General features: G+C 39.3%; 1 protein-coding gene across 1 annotated transcript in view; it reads right to left on the bottom strand.

Annotated features, from left to right (window-relative positions):
• Nucleotides 1-1,596: 1,596 nt before the first annotated feature.
• The window catches only part of GIPC1 (GIPC PDZ domain containing family member 1), a 29,612-nt gene continuing 13,408 nt past the window's right edge, over nt 1,597-17,800 (bottom strand). Inside the window, exons 6-7 of the mRNA XM_063449219.1 lie at nt 14,573-14,654; nt 1,597-3,167 (exon numbers count right to left, since the gene is read on the bottom strand). Of these exons, the coding sequence (XP_063305289.1) occupies nt 3,016-3,167; nt 14,573-14,654 (234 nt within the window). The 3' untranslated portion in view covers nt 1,597-3,015. The remainder of the gene's footprint in view (nt 3,168-14,572; nt 14,655-17,800) is intronic.

Genomic DNA, 17,800 nt, shown 5'->3' with positions numbered 1-17,800 from the left:
GGAAGAGTGAGAATGGATTTAGAGAGAAGCTTATTCTACATAACTGAGATCTACAGAGTATGGATGAAAAAATAGAAAATGAGATAAAAATTTAAATTCTTTTTTTTAGAGCAACAGCCGTTGAACTACAATTCTCAATCCTCAGCCGTTAAACTACAATTCTCATGATACTTTACCAGCCCATCAGGTTGGTCAGTTCTACTTTATACATTTTCATACAGAGAACTGAAAAGAACAGAAGAACTGCAGCAACAATTGTACTCACCATATCATACCTTAGTACAATTTCCTCTACAGGCATGGCTTAATTAACTAATAGGGCACTAACAGGCCCAAATTAGTGACATCACTGTTATCTAATCTGTTTTTAGCGCAGTAAACCACATCTGTAGATACATCTTAACCAAAGCAGACACTATACAAAACAAGCTGGGAAAAAAAAAAACATTTTATTCAAAGAACATTTGTAACTGGTATTGTGACAAAACATACAATTCTAATGTAGATTTCAGGGAAGAAAAAAAACAAAGGCAGAAATTTGCCTTATTTCTTGGAGAATTGATAAAGAAAATATATATATATTAATATAGTTGTAGGAAAATCTCACCTTCAAGCAGTAAACGAAAAGATTTCAAGGTTACAAAAGATGTTTCTCCCCCCCCCCCCCCACAGAGATTATAAAATTACATTAACACAGTACTTGCATTTGCTTAACGATTTCTGTTACCATATGCTCTACACAATGAATGCAGCACCATAACCCAACATTAGGAGGTGCAACAAACTCATACTATATTAGAAGTGTTTTAGCACAAACCTTCATTACATTTCAGCAGGACTTTGTTTACATAACACACTCTGTTAAAGTAGTATCTCTTCCAGGTAGTTCCAACAAATAATGGCATAGTATATATGCCACACATACATACATACATACATACATACATACATACACACACACACACAAGCTGCAATTAAAGGAATATTTTAAGCATCATAATTAGTACAGTGTGCTCTAGGGGTTATGGTGCCATGAGTGCCCTCGCACCCTCCCATTGTAAGCAGTCATGAAAGCTACTAAGTAGGATATCAGATGGAGTGGAGTCAGGGAAAGGTGCATGGAAAACCACAGGTAAGAATTTTAATCATTCTAAAAATGGTTTGACTACTTACTTATGTGGACCACCAGGGCCCTCCAGGCACCATAACAGCAGCTTGCTGTTGTTCATTAAGGACACCAAATAGGTGAACTTTGAGTGTGATTTTGTAGATTAATAAATAATATAAGTATGAAAATGTTTCCCGATTCATCTAAATATCTAACTCCCCCTCAACATATATAGATGTACTATCTTGCATATCCAACTACAGACAGACTGATAACATATGGCATATATTATTTTGAGCATGGTTTTTTTTAATGAATGAAACAGTTTGCTACTGGTTTGGATTAGCTCAACCCAATAGTTCTGCTCATGTTTTTTTTAAACCAATTGAAAAAAATGCAGACTGAATTACATGGTTCGGTGAGAACTCACAGGTGGAAATAAAAATAAAAAAAGGATACATGATTTTTACAAAGAAGAAAAAGGCGCATCAGATCTGGCCTGGAGTGTAACTTTAATTCGCAGAACAAAAAGCAATGTAATGAATCTAGATTAAGGATTGCTGAAATAGTTTTTTTTTTCAGACTTTGTATTCATTACAAATCACTTTTGCTTAGAAATCTAAATCAATTATACTCTAAGCATCTTCAAGTCATCCCTCTCAGCTATGTGTGTGCGGTACTAACAGAAAACCTCCCCATACAATGCTGTTACAGAAATGATCACTGTAATTTTTATTTATTTTTTTAAATATAAAATGAAAATACAACACAGAATATTGGCCACGGGACTAGCAATCAATCAAATGTAATAGAGAACAAAAGACACACGTTTATTTTAATTTATTTTTTTCAGCCTACTTTTCTCTTAATACTTGCCAGTACCAGCTCTATTTTAAAACCACTATGGACAGTATAAAATTGTAACAAAACCTCCCCCAAAGCAATAAACGGGGTGTAGTGAAACCTTAACTCCCACATATAAAGTATAGTTTAGTTTTTTCACCACTAATCTATGCGACATTCTTATTAAACAAACACACAAAAAAAATAAATAAAAAAATCAAGATAGTGTCCCTTTAGCATTTAGTAACAACGTCTCCCATTTGTGGCAACCTATTGTTATGCAACAGAAAAATGCCCAAAAGATACACTTTGCCTTAAGTGTTATATAATTAAATCTTTTAACCTCCATGAGACTCCATGACATCATATACGTTATTCCACTGGCACTTAATATTCGGGTCCTTGACATCTTCTCCCATAGGAGGGAGATTCCAAAGGCCTTAGGAACCTCATTTAAAACATTATCTTCAGACTTTATAAAACCTGTTTTTAAACCTTGTCCATATGAGTAACTCAAAACAGCCAGTGTCAGGGACTCTCTATAAATACTGAAAGGTTTGCAGTCGGCATGTCATGTTACGAACAGATAGTTGGTGTGTAAATCCTCACTATGAGGAAAAGGATGACCTAATTGAAAACACACTTGAGTTTCTAAAAGAATCTTCACAGCATCCACTTACTTTGTACGGGAAAAGGGATTAGCAACTAGTACATTATTTAATGATTCTTACAAGGGTAAAATAACCCATTATTTAAGATGTTTAGTCTTTCACTTGGACGCATTTAGAACCAGTTAACTCTTCACGGTCCCTTCAGATAGCAGGGCTGTGCTTGTGCAGTTAACCCAAGAGAAACCATTTCTGCTGCTGGTATAACAGTATGGGTCCAACTGCAGGCATGTCCATTTTATTGCTAGATGCAGGCCATACATTGGCCATTTAAGTTTGTGCAACCCTCATACAACCACCAAACCCCAGCTGTGAACAAAGCATTTCTTAGTGTTGAAGACGAGGATGGATTCAGTAGCCCCATCAGGGAAGTGCTTTAGGATGGCTGGTGTAAAGTTAGTATCGTCCAGCCTTGGCATCTCCTATTGCCCCCCACACGTCAAATACAAACTCATCTGGAAAGGCAAAGTCCCCCAGAGTGCGGTCTAAGGCTTGAGAGAAATCATCAGGGTTGTGTTTATCCAGGCCCAGCTCCACCATTGTGCCAGCTGTAAAGGGAACGAGAGTCGATAAATGAAACATTTATATTTATTTTAAAACTGGTCACTTAGAATAGCATTTTTCCAGCATGCCCCTCATGTACTGTTTTGAACTGGTAGCTTACTAGTTTTTTAAATCTCTTGAACAACTGGTGGAGGTCTCACCCAATGTATTAACCCATGTCAGTGTATTATCCCATTTAGACAGCAAATGCACCCAAGTATGCATGCACTCAGAAGGTCTCGAAGGTTGAATTCACAAATAAGCCCAGAAGCATACTATCTTGTCGTGTACATGCATGACACATATAATGTGACGGCAGATAAGAACCATTCGGCCCATCTAGTCTGCCCAATGTTCTAAATACTTTCATTAGTCTCTGGCCTTATCTTATAATTAGGATAGCCTTATGCCTATCCCACGCATGCTTAAACTCCTTTACTGTGTTAACCTCTACCACTTCAGCTGGAAGGCTATTCCATGCATCCACTATCCTCTCAGTAAAGTAATACTTACGGATATTATTTTTAAACCTTTGTCCCTCTAATTTTAGACTATGTCCTCTTGTTGTGGTAGTTTTTCTTCTTTTAAATATAGTCTCCTCCTTTACTGTGTTGATTCCCTTTATGTATTTAAATGTTTCTATCATATCCGCCCTGTCACGTCTTTCCTCCAATCTATACATGTTAAGATCCTTTAACCTTTCCTTGTAAGTTTTATCCTGCAATCCGTGAACCAGTTTAGTAGCCCTTCTCTGAACTCTCTCTAAGGTATCAATATCCTTCTGAAGATACGGTCTCCAGTACTGCGTACAATACTCCAAGTGAGGTCTCACCAGTGTTCTGTACAATGGCATGAGCACTTCCCTCTTTCTACTGCCAATACCTCTCCCTATACAACCAAGCATTCTGCTAGCATTTCCAGCTGCTCTATTACATTTTCTTCCTACCAGTCCTTTAAGTCATCCGAAATAATTACTCCTAAATCACTTTCCTCAGATGTTGAGGTTAGGACTCTATCAAATATCCTATACTCTGCCCTTGGGTTTTTACGTCCACATTAAATGTCAGTTGCCACAACTCTGACCATTTTTCTAGTTTACCTAAATCATTTGCCATTTGGCTTATCCCTCCTGGAACATCAACCCTGTTACATATCTTAGCATCATCAGCAAAAAGACATACCTTACCATCAAGACCTTCTGCAATATCACTAATAAAAATATTAAAGAGAATGGGTCCAAGTACAGATCCCTGAGGTACCCCATTGGTAACTAGGCCTTGCTTCAAATATACTCCGTTGACAACAACCCTCTGTTTCCTGTCATTTAGTCACTGCCTAACCCATTCAACAATATTGGAATCCAAACTTAAAGATTGCAGTTTATTGATAAGCCTTCTATGTGGAACAGTGTCAAAAGCCTTACTGAAATCTAAGTAAAAACAGAAACTCAAAGAGTTAAGAGGTGTTTAAGCGCTTCAAGTGGTATATATAGGGTGTGTGTAAATACAGGTGTTCCCAATCACCTTAACCCCTTAAGACCACAGCCAAATGTACAAGTTGTGATCAAAACAAAACGTTAACAAAACCTGGCATTTGCGCTATATGTCTGTCCAACCTTCATATTAAATGCACCCACACTTATTATATATCATTTTATTCAGGGGAAACAGGGCTTTCGTTTAACATCAAATATTCAGGTATGAAACATAATTTAATATGAATAAAATGGTAAAAAAAAAAAAAAATGGGAGAAAATAAGATTTAAATTTTCTTAGTTCTACGTGACATTTTAACCTCCCTGGCGGTATGATTATGTCAGGAATTTTGTACCAAAAGCGGTACCATTTTTTTGCATTTGAATTACCCGCCCAGTTCCGCCCCCATGAGCCTCTGCGGCTCACAGAGACGGAACCAGGAAGTCAGATGGAGGCATCCGCCAGGGCTCTCACCGGCAATCACAGCGCGGGGACATCGCTGGATCGCAAGGAGAAGTTAACCCCTTCAGGACGGAGTCAATAGTGCACGTTCTGATCAAAACAAAACGTAAACAAAAACTGGAATTTGCGCTATATGTCTGTTCACCCGTAGTTCCCCTCTTTCAAATTATATGCACCCACACTTATTATATATCATTTTGTTCAGGAGAAACAGGGCTTTAATCTATCATTAACTATTCATATATGGAACATCATTTATTATGAATAAAAGTAAAAAAAAAGTGAGAAAATAAGATTTTTTTTTAAATTTGCATTTCCGTCTGACATTTTAACTGTGAATGTCATAATACGGTTAGGTTTTACTGCAAAAAAATGCACATATTTGTAATCAGCGATGTCTCACGAGTACAACAGTACCCCCCATTAACAGGTTTTATGTTGTTTTGGAAAGTTACAGGGTCAAATATAGAACATTCCATTTTCAAATTGAAATTTGCCAGATTGGTAATGTTACCTTTGAGACGGTGTGGTAGCCCAGGAATGAGAATTACACCCATAATGGCATACCATTTGAAAAGGTAGACAAGCCAAGGTATTGAAAGTGGGGTATGTTTAGTCTTTTTTAGTAGCCACTTAGTCACAAACACTGGCCAAAGTTAGCGTTCATATTTGTTTTTGTGTGAAAAAAACTAACATTTGGCCAGTGTTTGTGACTAAATTTTGTTTCAATATTTTATTTATTTTATTATTTTATTTATTTATTATTTTAATTATACGTATTTATATATTATATATATATATATATATATATATATATATATATATATATATATATAATATATATATATATATATGTAACGTCATTCTAAGTGTATTTTAATATTAATATATATATACTTATATTAATATTAAAATACACTTTGTATGACGTTACATATATATATATATATATATATATATAATAAATATATTTTTATATATATATATTATATATATATATATAATATATATATATAAAAATATATTTAATTTATTTTTACACTTGTCTTTTATTTATTTTTTTATACTTCCCACCAGCAGGGGGACTGTCTGATATTTCAAACAGTCCCCCTGCTGGCAGATCCACAGCCAGCTATAGAGGGCCATGTGATCGCTCTTTGAGAGCGATCACATGGCCCCCGGGGGCCTGATCTGCCGTGGGAGGGCTGCCTGGGCTGTGAGGCAGTCCTCCCGAAGCGGATCGCGGCGGAGGTAAGTACATCTTACCAGCTCCAGCTCTGTTATCTACCCCGAGCGTGACTCGGGGTTACCGCTTCTGGCAGCGAAAATTAACCCCGAGTCACGCTCGGGAATACCGCCAGGGAGGTTAATTGTGAATGTCAAAATACTGTATGCTTTTACTGCAATAAAATACACATATTTGTATTCAGCGATGTCTCACATGTAAAACAGTACCCCATTATGTACATGTTTTATGGTGTTTTGGGAAGTTACAGGGTCAAATATAGCATGTTACATATTTCAGTTTTTTTCACATTGAAATTCGCCAGATTGGTTACATTGCCTTTGAGACCATATGGTAACCCAGGAACAAGAAGTACCCCCATGATGGCATACCATTTGCAATAGTAGACAACCCAAGGTATTGCAAATGGGGTATGTCCAGTCTTTTTTAGTAGCCACTTAGTCACAAACACTGGCCAAAGTTAGTGTTAATATTTGAAAACGCAAAAAATTAATTTGAACGACAATTCCTGGGCTACCATACGGTCTCAAAGGCAACTTAACCAATATGGCGAATTTCAATGTGAAAAAACTGAAACGCAAGCCTTATATTTGACTCTGTAACTTTTGAAAACACCATAAAACCTGTACATGAAGGGTACTGTTTTACTCGGGAGACTTCGCTGAACACAAATATTACTGTTTTGAAACACTATCACAACAATTATATAGTCAGTGTAAGTGCCATTTGTGTGTGAATCGTCGTTGTAATACATTTTACTGTTTTGAAACACTAATATTTGTGTTCAGCGAAGTCTTCCGAGTAAAACAGTACCTCTCATGTACAGGGTTTTATGGTGTCTTGGAAAGTTATAGGGTTAAATATAGTGCTAGCAAATTAAATTCCCTATACTTTCGGCCTGGGTTGTCATGCAGGTCCTTCAAATTGTAATTAATAAAATGACCTAATTATGTAAAATTATTATTAAATAAATAAATAAATAAATATATACATACATAAATACATATACATATATATATGATTTTTTTTATTATTTTTATTTATATATAGGTATATCTACACACACACACACACACACACACACAGTGATATATACTTATGTATATACAGTTGCAAGAAAAAGTATGTGAACCCTTTGGAATGATATGGATTTCTGCACAAATTGGTCATAAAATGTGATCTGATCATCATCAAAGTCACAACAATAGACAATCACAGTCTGCTTAAACTAATAACAAACAAAGAATGAAATGTTACCATGTTTTTATTGAACACACCACGTAAACATTCACAGTGCAGGTGGAAAAAGTATGTGAACCCCTAGACTAATGACATCTCTAAGAGCTAATTGGAGTGAGATGTCAGCCAACTGGAGTCCAATCAATGAGATGAGATTGGAGGTGTTGGTTACAGCTGCCCTGCCCTATAAAAAACACACACCAGTTCTGGGTTTGCTTTTCACAGGAAGCATTGCCTGATGTGAATGATGCCTTGCACAAAAGAGCTCTCAGAAGACCTACGATTAAGAATTGTTGACTTGCATAAAGCTGGAAAGGGTTATAAAAGTATCTCCAAAAGCCTTGCTGTTCATCAGTCCACGGTAAGACAAATTGTCTATAAATGGAGAAAGTTCAGCACTGCTGCTACTCTCCCTAGGAGTGGCCGTCCTGTAAAGATGACTGCAAGAGCACAGCGCAGACTGCTCAATGAGGTGAAGAAGAATCCTAGAGTGTCAGCTAAAGACTTACAAAAGTCACTGGCAAATGCTAACATCCCTGTTAGCGAATCTACAATACGTAAAACCCTAAACAAGAATGGATTTCATGGGAGGATACCAGAGGAAGCCACTGCTGTCCAAACAAAACATTGCTGCACGTTTTCCAGTTTGCACAAGAGCACCTGGATGTTCCACAGCAGTACCGGCAAAATATTCTGTGGACAGATGAAACCAAAGTTGAGTTGTTTGGAAGAAACACACAACACTATGTGTGGCGAAAAAGAGGCACAGCACACCAACATCAAAATCTCATCCCAACTGTGAAGTATGGTGGTGGGGGCATCATGGTTTGGGGCTGCTTTGCTGCGTCAGGGCCTGGACGGATTGCTATCATCGAAGGAAAAATGAATTCCCAAGTTTATCAAGACATTTTGCAGGAGAACCTAAGGCCATCTGTCTACCAGCTGAAGCTCAACAGAAGATGGGTGTTGCAACAGGACAATGACCCAAAGCGTAGAAGTAAATCAACAACAGAATGGCTTAAACAGAAGAAAATACGCCTTCTGAAGTGGCCCAGTCAGAGTCCTGACCTCAATCCAATTGAGATGCTGTGGCATGACCTCAAGAAAGCGATTCACACCAGACATCCCAAGAATGTTGCTGAACTGAAACAGTTCTGTAAAGAGGAATGGTCAAGAATTACTCCTGACCGTTGTGCACGTCTGATCTGCAACTACAGGAAACGTTTGGTTGAAGTTATTGCTGCCAAAGGAGGTTCAACCAGTTATTAAATCCAAGGGTTCACATACTTTTTCCACCTGCACTGTAAATGTTTACATGGTGTGTTCAATAAAAACATGGCAACATTTCATTCTTTGTGTGTTATTCGTTTAAGCAGACTGTGATTGTCTATTGTTGTGACTTAGATGATGATCAGATCACATTCTATGACCAATTTGTGCAGAAATCCATATCATTCCAAAGGGTTCACATACTTTTTCTTGCAACTGTAGATATATTATTTCGTTCTATTTTGATATCAATATATATTAATTTTAAAATACAGTTAGAACGAACTTACACATGTATTATATATTTGAAATTTATTTTTTATTTTTTAAAATTTTAACGTATTTTCATATTTATTACATATAAATATATATAATGAAAGATATATATATTTAATCAACATCGTACGTGTATTTTTATATAATTATGTATATATTAATATTAAAATACACTTAGTGTATGTATATTTATGTGTGTAATATATATATATATATATATGATCTAAGTACCGGTATATATTATTTATTTTTACACTGTTAACCTATTTTATGTCATTTTCAGACAGCAGGGGGAGTACCTGTCATTACAGGCACTCCCCCTGCTGGCATTGCAATCAACGGCTATGCCGTCCATGTGATCGCGAGGACCTCGCGATCACATGGCCCTGGGGGGCCGAAGAGGACAGAGGGGGATTCCCTGGGCTCCCAGGTGAGTACCCATACCGGGATTGCTGGCGTGGGATCGCCAGCGACCGGGTAAGTACACAAGATGGCAGGGCGTTCTATGCCGCCCTGCAGCGTCTAGAGCCATCAAAATAGGGGCGGCATAGAATGCCCCTGCGGTCTTAAGGGGTTAAAAGGTACAAATAGCGAATATACGTGATAATACAATTACCACATCAATACATACCCAATGTGACACTTATGTGGGTATACTTCCCAATAGTAGTGTCTAATGATAACAGCAAGATAACAATGATAACAGCAAGATTCTTTCTTTGAAAATCTACAAGAGACAAATATTGCCACACATAGTGAAATCTGTAGAATAATAACAATGTAAGAAGAAATATGAGATATCAACAAGTGTAGAGCCGTGCCAGACTGTATGGTCAGCGTTGGGGTGCCAATAACTGGCTTCGAAAATACTCCAAAAGCAGGATCTTCGTAGCAGTAGAAAATGTATTAAAAACAATAATAGTAAAATAAAATAAAAATAGGACATATATAAGCAGTGTGTAAGAAGATAATAGACACTACCGCAGGATATATAATAAGTCCTAATAAAAGTCCAAATAGCAAACGCATTTCGACTAAAAATAGTCTTCCTCAGTGCAGGATAAATCAAAGCTAGCATCATGTTCCCTATTATATCCTTATGAAGTTGAATTTTCGCGGTAATTCTTCTCATTACTTCAGGGTCACTGCAAAGTACTGTTTATTTCCGGGTCACGTGGTTGTCGGCGTCAACTTCCGGATAGGTGCGTCACCGTGCACGTGTTGCGATCATTTTCTGTTGATATAAGAAGTGCTGTATCGTCCATATAGAGTATGGGCAATGTTGTCCTACATGCAGGAAACATATCCATATAGCCATCATAAACAGAAAGACAGTTAAAATGAATGGATAATCTTATTGGTACATTATATACATGTATGTATTACATTGAGTTAATACATTCCTACTTACTAAAGAATAAAATTAGGGCTAAAGGTAGATATAACCACTATATAACTAATGTCTTTCTGTTTATGATGGCTATATGGATATGTTTCCTGCATGTAGGGCAACATTGCCCATACTCTACATGGACGATACAGCACTTCCTATATCAACATAAAATGATTGCAACACGTGCGCAGTGACGCACGCACGCAACCGGAAGCCGACGCCGCAACCACGTGACCCAGAAATAAACGGTACTTTCATAGTTTCATAGTTACATAGCTGGAATGAGACTTGCGTCCATCAAGTTCAGCCTTTCTCACATATGTTTTTTGCTGTTGATCCAAAAGAAGGCAAAAAAACCCAGTTTGAAGCACTTCCAATTTTGCAACAAGCTAGGAAAAAAATGCTTCTTGACCCCAGAATGGCAGTCAGATTTATCCTTGGATCAAGCAGTTATTACCCTACATTGAAAGATTATATCCTTGAATATTCTGTTTTTGCAAGTATGCATCTAGTAGCTGTTTGAACATCTGTATGGACTCTGATAAAACCACTTCTTCAGGCAGAGAATTCCACATCCCGGACTTTGCCACGACCCGGAAGTAATGAGAAGAATTACCGCGAAAATTCAACTCTATAAGGATATAATAGGGAACATGATGCTAGCTATGATTTATCTTGCACGGAGGAAGACTATTTTTAGTCGAAACGCGTTTGCTATTTGGACTTTTATTAGGACCTCTTATATATCCTGCGGTAGTGTCTACTATTATCTTCTTACACACTGCTTATATATGTCCTATTTTTATTTTATTTTACCATTATTGCTTTAATAAATTTTCTACTGCTACTGAGATCCTGCTTTTGGAGTATTTTCAAAAGCCAGTTATTGGCACCCCCAACGCTGACCATACAGAGCCTAGCACGACTCTACATTTGGGAGTTGTTATCTTATATTTTTTCTTACAATATTATTATACAGATTTCGTTATGTGTGGCAATATTTGTCTCTTGTAGATTTTCCAAGAAAGAATCTTGCTGTTATCATTAGACGCTACTATTGGGAAGTATACCCACATAAGTGTCACATTGGGTGTTTATTGATGTGGTAATTGTATTATCATGTATATTCACTATTTGAAATCTAGGTAAGCAATGTCTACTGCACCACCCTGATCTATTATTTTAGTTATCCAATCAAAAAAAACATTAGTTTGGCATGATCTCCCTGAAGTAAACCCATGTTGTCTCTGATCTTGAAATAAGAGCTTCCAAATCACACACAGAAGAGAAAGTAGCAGAGTCAGTAAAAAAGGGGGACAAAACTTTTTTTAGATACATAAATAAGAAAAGAAAAGTAAAACAAGGATTAGTTAGATTAAAAACAAAAGAAGGAAGGTATGTAGAAGGGGATAAAGTTCTAGCTGACTGCCTCAATTAATATTTTTGTTCGGTTTTTACAGATGAAAATGAAGGAAAGGGTCCTCAGTTAAGAAAAAGGATAAATGAGTCATTTATTACACGTGAGTTTACAGAGGAAGAGGTTCTATTTCAACTGTCAAAAGTAAAGACAAATAAGTCAATGGGACCTGATGGAATACACCCAAAGCTATTAAAAGAGCTTAGTGGTGTACTAGCAAAACCATTAACAGATTTATTTAACCAATCATTGTTAATAGGAGTAGACCCAGAAGATTGGAAGATAGCGAATGTTGTGCCCATCCACAAAAAAGGTAATAGGGAGGAGTCGGGCAACTATAGGCCAGTAAGCCTTACTTCAGTAGTGGGGAAAGTGATGGAAACCATGTTAAAGGATAGGATTGTTGAACATCTAAAAACACATGGATTTCAAGATCAGGGATAACATGGGTTTACTTCAGGGAGATCGTGCCAAACTAATCTTATTGATTTTTTTTTTGATTGGGTAACTAAAATTATAGATCAGGTGGTGCAGTAGACATTGCTTACCTAGATTTCAGTAAGGCTTATCAATAAACTGCAATCTTTAAGTTTGGATTCCAATATTGGTTAATGGGTAAGGCAGTGGCTGAGTGACAAGCAACAGAGGGTTGTAGTCAATGGAGTATATTCGAAGCTTGGTCTTGTCACCAGTGGGTACCTCAGGGATCTGTACTTGGACCCATTCTCTTTAATATTTTTATTAGTGATATTGCAGAAGATCTTGATGGTAAGGTATGTCTTTTTGCTGATGATACCAAGATATGTAACAGTGTTGATGTTCCAGGAGGGTTAAGCCAAATGGCAAATGATTTAGGTAAACTAGAAAAATGGTCAGAGTTGTAGCAACTGACATTTAATGTGGATAAGTGCAAGATAATGCATCTTGAAAGTAAAAACCCAAGGGCAGAGTACAGAATATTTGCTAGAGTCATAACCTAAACATCTGAGGAAAGGGATTTAGGGGTGATTATTTCTGATGACTTAACCCCTTAAGGACCAAATTTCTGGAATAAAAGGGAATCATGACATGTCACACATGTCATGTGTCCTTAAGGGGTTAAAGGTAGGCAGACAATGTAATAGAGCAGCAGAAAACGCTAGCAGAATGCTTGGTTGTATAGGGAGAGGTATTAGCAGTAGAAAGAGGGAAGTGCTCGTGCCACTGTACAGAACACTGGAGATACCTCACTTGGAGTATTGTACGCAGTACTGGAGACCGTATCTTCAGAAGGATATTGATACCTTAGAGAGAGTTCAGAGAAGGGCTACTAAACTGGTTCATTGATTGCAGGATAAAAACTTACCAGGAAAGGTTAAAGGATCTTAACATGTGTAGCTTGGAGGAAAGACGTGACAGGGGGGATATGATAGAAACATTTAAATACATAAAGGGAATCAACACAGTAAAGGAGGAGACTATATTTAAAAGAAGAAAAACTACCACAACAAGAGGACATAGTCTAAAATTAGAGGGACAAAGGTTTAAAAATAATATCAGGAAGTATTACTTTACTGGACAAGAGGGTAGTGGATGCATGGAATAGCCTTCCAGCTGAAGTGGTAGAGGTTAACACAGTAAAGGAGTTTAAGCATGCGTGGGATAGGCATAAGGCTATCCTAACTATAAGATAAGGCCAGGGACTAATGAAAGTATTTAGAAAACTGGGCAGACTAGATGGGCCAAATGGTTCTTATCTGCCGTCACATTCTATGTGATTTTAGATGTTCAACAAATCACATCTTTTAACATGGTTTCCATCACTTTCCCCACTACTGAAGTAAGGCTTACTGGCCTATAGTTGCCCGACTCCTCCCTATTACCTTTCTTGTGAATGGGCACAACATTCGCTAATTTCAAATCTTCCGGGACTACTCTGTTAACAATAATTGGTCAAATAAATCCATTAATGGTTTTGCTAGTACACCACTCTCTTAATAACTTTGGGTGTATCTCATCAGGCCCCCATCAACTTATTTGTCTTTACTTTTGACAGTTGAAATAGAACCTCTTCCTCTGTAAACTCACATGTATCAAATGACTCAGCTGTCCTTTTTCTTAACTGTGGCCCCTTTCCTTCATTTTCATCTGTAAATACTGAACACAAATATTAATTGGGGCAATCAGCTAGACCTCTATCCTCTTCTACATACCTTCCTGCTTTTATTTTTAATCTAACTAAACCTTGTTTTACTTTCCTTTTTTCATTTATCTATCTAAAAAATGTTTTATCCCCCCTTTTTACTGACTGTGTTATTTTCTCTTCTGTGTGTGATTTGGAGGCTCTTATAACTTGCTTAGCCTCTTTCTGCCTAATCTTATGTGAATTAAAGTGTTTGCACAGCTTTTTACACAGAACCTAAAATAAGGCTTTATAAAAAAAAAAAAAAAAAAAAAATATCAAGTCTGTATTTCACCTTTTATATTTTGTATTGAATATGCAGCACTTTGGACTTTGCATAAGGTATGCAATAGAATATCAGACAATGTTTTTCATGTCTTGGTCTGATATGGTGTACGAAGGTGTCAATGAGTAGAGGAGAAAGAGCTGATAGGTTGGACAACAGCATTCTAATAAGACACATCTAACTCACCCAACTCGCTGTCTCGGATCCCCATGTAGCTCTCTAGAAGATCATCCACCTTCTGCACCGCTTTCTCTTCAATAACGGACATCTCAAAAGAGAAGGTAAAAAGTAAGTATCAACTAAGTTTGCACACAAACTCAAAATAATAAAAAAAAAAAAACAAACATACCGTATATACTCGAGTATAAGCCGACCCGAATATAAGCCGAGGCCCCTAATTTTTCCCCAAAAAACTGGGAAAACTTATTGACTCGAGTATAAGACTAGGGTGGGAAATGCAGCAGCTACTGGTAAATTTCTAAATAAAATTAGATCCTAAAAAAAATATATTAATTGAATATTTATTTACAGTGTGTGTATAATGAATGCAGTGTGTGCGTATGAGTGCAGCGTGTGTGTGTATGAGTGCAGCGTGTGTGTGTATGAGTGCAGTGTGTGTATGAGTGCAGCGTGTGTGTGTGTATGAGTGCAGCGTGTGTGTGTGTATGAGTGCAGCGTGTGTGTGTATGAGTGCAGCGTGTGTATGAGTGCAGCGTGTGTATGAGTGCAGCGTGTGTATGAGTGCAGTGTGTGTGTGTGTATGAGTGCAGTGTGTGTGTGTGTATGAGTGCAGTGTGTGTATGAATGCAGTGTATGAATGCAGTGTGTGCAGGGCCGGTGCAAGGATATTTGCCTCCCCCCCATATGTCCTGACCTCCCCTCCTCCTCCCTCAGTGGTCCTTACCTCCCCACCCCCGTGTTCCTTCACCCCCCTCCCCCAGTGGTCCTGACTCACCCCTCCCCTAGTGGTCCTTACTTCCCCGTCCCCTCCCCTAGTGGTCCTTACTTCCCCCTCCCCTCCCCTAGTGGTCCTTATCCCCCCTCCCTCCCATAGTGGTCCTTATCCCCCCCTCCCTCCCATAATGGTCCTTATCCCCCTCCCTCCCATAGTGGTCCTTATCCCCCCCCTCCCTCCCATAGTTGTCCTTATCCCCCCCTCCCTCCCATAGTGTTCCTTTTCTCCCCCCCTCCCTCCCATAGTGGTCCTTATCCCACCCCCCTCCCTCCGATAGTGGTCCTTATCCCCCCTCCCTTCCATAATGGTCCTTACCCCCCCCTCCCTCCCATAGTGGTCCTTATCCCCCCCTCCCTCCCATAGTGGTCCTTATCCCCCCCCCCTCCCTCCCATAGCGGTCCTTATACCCCCCCTCCCTCCCATAGCGGTCCTTATACCCCCCTCCCTCCCATAGTGGTCCTTATCCCCCCCCCTCCCTCCCATAGTGGTCCTTATCCCCCCCCCCTTCCTCCCATAGCGGTCCTTATACCCCCCTCCCTCCCATAGTGGTCCTTATCCCACCCCCTCCCTCCCATAGTGGTCCTTATACCCCCCCCCTCCCACAGTGGTCCTTATACCCCCTTTTTTTATTATTATTTTTTTTTTTTATTATTATTATTATTATTTTTTATTATATTTCTTATTTTATTTATATATTTTTTTTTCGTCCCCCCTCCCTGCTTGATATATGGCAGGGAGGGGGGCTCTCCTTCCCTGGTGGTCCAGTGGCAGTTCAGTGGGGGGGAGAGGGGGGCTGGCAGAGCTGTAACTTACCTGTTCTGCAGCTCCTGTCAGCTCTCTCCTCCTCTGCGCCGTCCGTGCAGCTCCCTCTGTCAGCTCCCAGTGTAAGTCTCGCGAGAGCCGCGGCTCTCGCGAGATTTACACTGGGAGCTGACCGAGGTGCTGAACGGACGGCGCGGAGGAGGAGAGAGCTGACAGGAGCTGCAGAACAGGTAAGTTACAGCTCTGCCAGCCCCCCTCTCCCCCCAGTCTGTATTATGGCAATGCAAATTGCCATAATACAGACCTTGACTCGAGTATAAGCCGAGTTGGGGTTTTTCAGCCCAAAAAATGGGCTGAAAAACTCGGCTTATACTCGAGTATATACGGTAACTGCTCCTCAGATTTAAAAGCCACGCATCATACTCCTTTGCTGCACTGCCCGGTCTGTGCTCTTCATCTACAGTACTTTTTGTAACTTCACCTTGCACACATGGACACTAAAAACCATCTAAATCCTTATAAGGGTCACTCCACACCCCTAAAGCACTTCAGCTTGCTGAGGTGCTACATGTGTGAAGAATGCATCCCATTTTTTTCATTTTGCATAAACATATTTCAACAGAAATTGGAACTTTTCTAATTTAACCTTTTTACACCCCCTGGCTGTAAACTAGACAACCGGTCCAGTTACTTCCTGGTTGTTTAGCTCAGTAGAGCTAAACTCAAAAAAGACAGGCAATTGCCCAGAGCGCTTGCCTTGCAAAGACTTATCATTGAGCTACATTGGGGAGTCTGTGATTGGCCATAGAAAGTCTGGGATGGGTTAGAAAGGGAGGGCTTGCAGAGGCTTCAGACAAGATTACTGTAGCTTTTTCATAATTAAATGCATGCATGTTTTCCTTAGTGTATTCTCTACTAAACAGTAATTTCTATTTCTTTATTTTGTTTTATGGCAGCAGACTAAATTTCAGTCTGCAAAGTCAACAAAATACCGTATATACTCGAGTATAAGCCGAGTTTTTCAGCCCATTTTTTGGGCTGAAAAACCCCAACTCGGCTTATACTCGAGTCAAGGTCTGTATTATGGCAATTTGCATTGCCATAATACAGACTGGGGGAGAGGGGTGCTGGCAGAGCTGTACTTACCTTTCCTGCAGCTTCTGTCAGCTCTCTCCTCCTCCGCGCCGTCCGTTCAGCACCTCGGTCAGCTCCCAGTGTAAGTCTCGCGAGACTTACAGTGTGAGCTGATAGAAGGAGCTGCACGGACGGCGCAGAGGAGGAGAGAGCTGACAGGAGCTGCAGGAAAGGTAAGTTACAGCTCTGCCAGCCCCCCTCTCCCCCCCACTGAACTGCCACTGGACCACCAGGGAAGGAGAGCCCCCCTCCCTGCCATGTATCAAGCAGGGAGGGCGGACGAAAAATAAATAAAAATATAAATAAAATAAGAAATAATAATAATAAAAAAAAATAATAATAATAAAAAAAAGGGGGTATAAGGACCACTATGGGAGGGAGGGGGTGGGATAAGGACCACTATGGGAGGGAGGGGGGTATAAGGACCACTATGGGAGGGAGGGGTGGGATAAGGACCGCTATGGGAGGGAGGGGTGGGATAAGGACCACTATGGGAGGGAGGGGTGGGATAAGGACCACTATGGGAGGGAGGGAGGGAGAAAAGGACCACTATGGGAGGGAGG

Source organism: Pelobates fuscus, chromosome 3 (assembly GCF_036172605.1).
Source record: "Pelobates fuscus isolate aPelFus1 chromosome 3, aPelFus1.pri, whole genome shotgun sequence".
Lineage (NCBI taxonomy): Eukaryota > Metazoa > Chordata > Amphibia > Anura > Pelobatidae > Pelobates > Pelobates fuscus.
The sequence above is the reverse complement of the archived record's forward strand: the minus strand, read 5'-3'. Positions and strand labels throughout refer to the sequence as shown.